At 39.1% G+C, this 5000-nt stretch overlaps 1 protein-coding gene across 6 annotated transcripts in view; it reads left to right on the plus strand.

Moving 5' to 3' along the window:
* The window catches only part of LOC123508480 (guanine nucleotide exchange factor DBS-like), a 322244-nt gene that overhangs the window by 169663 nt on the left and 147581 nt on the right, over window positions 1-5000 (plus strand). The window contains exon 2 of one of the 6 annotated variants that reach the window (XM_045262240.1): window positions 4092-4345. The exons of the other annotated variants lie outside the window; for them this stretch is intronic. Coding sequence (XP_045118175.1) covers window positions 4126-4345 — 220 coding nt within the window. The 5' untranslated portion in view covers window positions 4092-4125. The remainder of the gene's footprint in view (window positions 1-4091; window positions 4346-5000) is intronic. 6 annotated transcript variants of the gene reach the window in all.

Here is a 5000-nt window from a genome sequence, read left to right on the forward strand (position 1 = left end):
TTCAGTAGGTTTCAGCAGGTTTCAGTGGGTTTCAGTAGGTTTCAGTGGGTTTCAGTAGGTTTCAGTAGGTTTCAGCAGGTTTCAGTGGGTTTCAGTAAGTTTCAGTAGGTTTCAGTAGGTTTCAGTAGGTTTCAGTAGGTTTCAGTGGGTTTCAGTAGGTTTCAGTGGGCTTCAGTAGGTTTCAGTGGGTTTCAGTAGGTTTCAGTAGGTTTCAGTGGGTTTCAGTAAGTTTCAGTAGGTTTCAGTATGTTTCAGTGGGTTTCAGGAGGTTTCAAGACATTAGTCCCAGAATTTGGCTAACTCCATTTGATTTTTAAGTGAACTGGCAATCAAATGGACCATTCATTTACTTCCTTATTTAATTATTTTTGTTGTCCTTGGCCAGCTGCTGTCTTGCATTAAAAAAAAAAAATAACATATCATTAGGATTTTCAGGGATGTTTTTGATGTTTTGATAGTGAAAGATATTTGTAAAGGTGTGGGTAGTAACAGTGGTGGTGGTGGTGGTGGTGGTGGTGGTGGTATTTACATGCTTGTGTGAAGATAGATAGATAAGTGGGTAATTTGATAAGTCGATAGATATGTAAATGGACAGCTGGATAATCAAACGGATAGATGGATAGATAGGCAGATGGATAAGTCAATAAATTCGTATATAATTAATAAGGCAGACGTGTATGTATGTTTTTGTGTGATTTCCAGTGGTAGTTTGATTAGCACAGTGCATCATTAGCAGCCAGAGCATCAATGACCACCTGATTAATTACCTGTGGCCTTTGAAAGTGAGCCTGGTGGTGGTGGGGGGGAACAAAGCTTTTCAAAATACAGGCGCTGGAATCCTTTTGTTGACTGGAAATATTAAGGTGAAGCTTCCTGATTGCCTTCCATTCTTCTCCCACGTTCGATACATAAGAGGATAAGAAAATAAGGGAAGCTGCGAGAAGTTGAAGTTAGTAGGCCTATATATTTAATTTTTCCTCGTGTGTTTTATTTTTTCTTATTTCTTTATTAATTGGTGTTATTCTACTACCACAGAGGAATAATTCGCAATATAGAACAAATCAACAGTGCGCCAGAAGTAATGCATGAGGTTAATAGGTTTACAAATCTGAACTTATTCATTTATTCATTTATTTATTTATTTATTTATTGCCCTTGGTGTTACTCTAATAGCACAAAAAGGGTTAATTCGCCTCCATACAACCCTTTCACTGCGATGCGAAACAAACTAACAGCTGCAGAAGTAGTGCATGAAGTTATCAGGCTTACACGTATTACTTTATTTATTATTACTGTTATTATTGGGGCAGTGTGTGTTATTGCTAGCTTTCTGAGGCACTGATCGAGCTCTTTGTTGTTGTTGTTGTTGTTGTTGTTGTTTTCTTCGTGTTCGTCATCTTCTTGTTCGTCTTCTTCTTCTTTTTCTATCATTATTATTATTATTATTATTATTATTATTACTTTTATTATTATTAGCATTATTATCATTATCTTATCCTTGTACTTGCTCTACCACACAAAAAGGTTAATACGCCTCAGTTAACCCTTTCAAAGCAAAACGGAACAAATACAGGCAGAAGTAATGCATGAAGTTAACAGTCTTAGAAATCTTAGTTTATTTGTTTTTACTCATTTTTTTCTATTTATTCACCTATTTATCTATTTTTCTGCCGTTGGTGTTACTCTAAAAGCACCAAAGGGTTGATTCGCCTCAGTATAACTCGTCCACTGTGGTAAGGAAATAGTGAACAGCAGCGGAGGTAATGATTGAAGTTATCACCTTTACACGTATTAGTTTATTTGTTCTTATTTATCATCATTATTTTTTGTCCTTGGCGTTACTCTGCTACAGAAAAAGGGTTAGTTTGCCTCAGTTAACCCTTTCACACTGCAATATGTAACAGTTACCAGTAGAAGTAATGCATGGAATTATCAGGTTTACGCGTCTTAAATTTTTCTTTGATTTATCTATTTATTCATCAAAAGGTCCACACGTTATAGTTTTTTTCTTTTATTTAGTTAGTCAGTTTTTTTCTTTTCTTTTTTTATTTATCTATCATCAGTCCCACACGTCTTAATTCTTTCTTTTATTTCTTTATTTATTTATCATTTTTATGGCTTTATTTTATCAGTACAAAAGGGTTCATTCGCCTCACTTAACCCTTTAAACTTCAATACGAAAGAGTTATCAGCAGAAGCAATGCATGAACCCTTTATAAACAGCTATAAAAAAGGACGGGGTGAAATAGAGTAGATTTTTAAAGACTTCCTAGTAGTTTGACCCCTTCAGTACCATGACGCGTTTCCACATTCATTCTGCTTACTATCTGATGGTTTTATACTCCTTCAGAACTTATGTGGAGGATTGAAATAGTGAGGACTGTGGCCATTAATCTTCTGCCCTCCATAGACCCCTCCTAATGTCAGTAAAATGGTCTAATCTACAGAAGTATTGTGCTTACTATTTGATGATTTTATACTCCTTCAGAATTTATGTGGAGGATTACAATAGTGAGGACTGTGGCCATTAATCTTCTGCTCTTCATAGATCCCTCCTAATGTCAATAAAATGGTCTAATCGTACAGATGTCTTGAGGTGAAAATGTGTTCTAGGATTGAAGAAGTTAAAGATTAGAGGTTGGTAGAGAAAAAGCAAAGGTGTCTCAGTGTGTTTAGTAATTAAGGAAAGGTGTGCCGGAGAACAATTAGAGATGAAACAAGGTGACATCGCTCTTATGGCACTATTCAGGAGACTGGAGCGCATGGTGGAGTGACTTAGCTTTGTTTTCACCACTCTTTCAGTTCCTTCTGAGACACAAACACATTAAATGCTTCCTGTCTCGTGCTCGTCATAACAGTCACTTTCTGCTCCTCTCACTGCCTGCTTGTCACTTCCTCTCTCAGACTCATGGGAAAGCTTTCATTCCTACCTCATGTTTTGAATCCTCTCGTGAAAGTTGTTTGTATTTTCAAGTGTCGTTTCAGGTGGTGTCTTTCTATTGTCAAAGGTTTCGGGCGTTTTTCATTTTCGTTTTGTGTTTTTGTCTTTTCGTCTTGAGTCTCGTGAAAGTTATTAGTGATTTTGAGTGCCGTTTCTGGTGGTGTATTTGTACTGCCAAAGGTTTCGGGGTCTTTAATATGTGTACTATGTCTTATCTTATCTTTCTATATTCATTCTGCTTACTATTTGGTGATTTCATACAGCTTCAGAAACTCATGTAGGGATTAAAACAGTGAGGACTCTGGCCATTGATCTTCTGACCTCCATAGACCCTTCGTAAAGTCAACAAAATCGTTTAATCATAAACAAAAGAGGTTGTACTGGGAGTTGTTAAGGTTTTCAAGAGTATCGCTGGATCGTTTATTAGTGTGAAGTGTGATGTACTTATATTTGGTCGGATATATTAATGGATTATCGAAAAATACGGTTTCATATTGCGTGTATTTCTATTTTTATTTATTCATTTATTTCATTTATTTATTTATTTTTACATTGGTTTGTGAGTGTTTAGTTGACGCCACCACGTGTGAGGGGAGAGAAAGCACCCGTACTCATGCTCTTTCCCCTCTCATGTGCACACTCCCTCGCTCTTCCCCTCACTCATGCATGTTTCCTCCCCTCGCATTCACCCATCCACCCCCATCCATCCCCTTCTCCCCAGTCACGCGCATAAAACACGCTTCCCAACTAATTTCCTAATGACAGCTCATCAATTTGGCCACACAGTTTGTTACACGTAGAGTGATGGACCTTTTTAGTGTGTGTGTGTGTGTGTGTGTGTGTGTGTGTGTGTGTGTGTGTGTGTGTGTGTGTGTGTGTGTGTGTGTGTGTTAATTCTGATCTATTTACGAATGGTAATTTAATTCGTGTTGAAAATAAAGCACATTTCCATTACGCTGGTCAGTTTCAGGTGTGCATTGGCGGCACAGGTAGCGTTTAATTAACACAGGTGTCACGGCACGGCGATGTGGCGGCGCGGTGGGGATAAAAACTTCCAATTTGCGAAACTTTACTGAATACAATTATTAGTGTATGCTTAAAATTCTACATAGCCTCCCATTCTAATGTTTCGTTTTCTCTTTGCCTACAGGTGAGTGGGTCACAGAAAACGTTGTGCTTCGGGGATGACTTCGGTAAGACTGAGACGATGGTGCGAAAATTCAATCCGCCGTTTCACTCGTACCTCTCGCTCCCGGTCTATGCCACCCCAGCGCACTCGTTCAGCCAGCAGCTCCCACGCCCACAGCCACCCGAGCTTCCAGAGGGTGGGGCGCGGGGCCTCTCTGCCGCCTCGCTCCCACTCCTGCGTGGTGAGGGGCGGCCATGGACGGAGGTATTACGAAGGTACAGTTGTGTGTGTGTGCGTGTGTGTGAGTGAGTGTGTTTCCTTATTATTTTCTTGTTTCTTCTTTATTTCTCGTGTTTGGCAAAGATAGGATTTTTTTTTCTTTTTTTATTGAATCTTACTGAAGGTTAAAATTTGTAATGTTTTTTTTTTTTTTTTCCTTTTTTTTTTTCATTCGTAATACAGACAAGTGACACATAATCCAGTGAGGTGTTTACGTCTCTGTGTGTGAGTATACCTTCTGTGTGTATAGAGAGATCCACACTCAACCACGTGTGTTTATCTCGTGAGGGGGTGGTTGGGGAGAGGTTAGGGATGAGCAGTTGTGTGTTGGGACGACGATACTTTGTGGAGAGAGAGAGAGAGAGAGAGAGAGAGAGAGAGAGAGAGAGAGAGAGATGAAAGAAAGAAAATAAGAGAAAAAAGAAAAAAAAGATGAATGAAATATTAGTGTTCGTTTACGATGGCATCTGTTCTGGTTCGTGGGGCGCAGGTTGTCAACACTGCCATGTGGCGCGGCTACTGGAGGTGGAGACGTGGAAATTTGATGAGTGGACTTAACCCCTTCAGTACTGGGACGCATTGTTATCTTGAATTGGTGTGATTAGACCATTTTATTGACATGAGGAAGGGTCAATGGAGGTCAGAAGATTA

The sequence above is a fragment of the Portunus trituberculatus genome, chromosome 24, assembly GCF_017591435.1.
Source record: "Portunus trituberculatus isolate SZX2019 chromosome 24, ASM1759143v1, whole genome shotgun sequence".
In the NCBI taxonomy this organism is placed as follows: Eukaryota; Metazoa; Arthropoda; class Malacostraca; order Decapoda; family Portunidae; genus Portunus; species Portunus trituberculatus.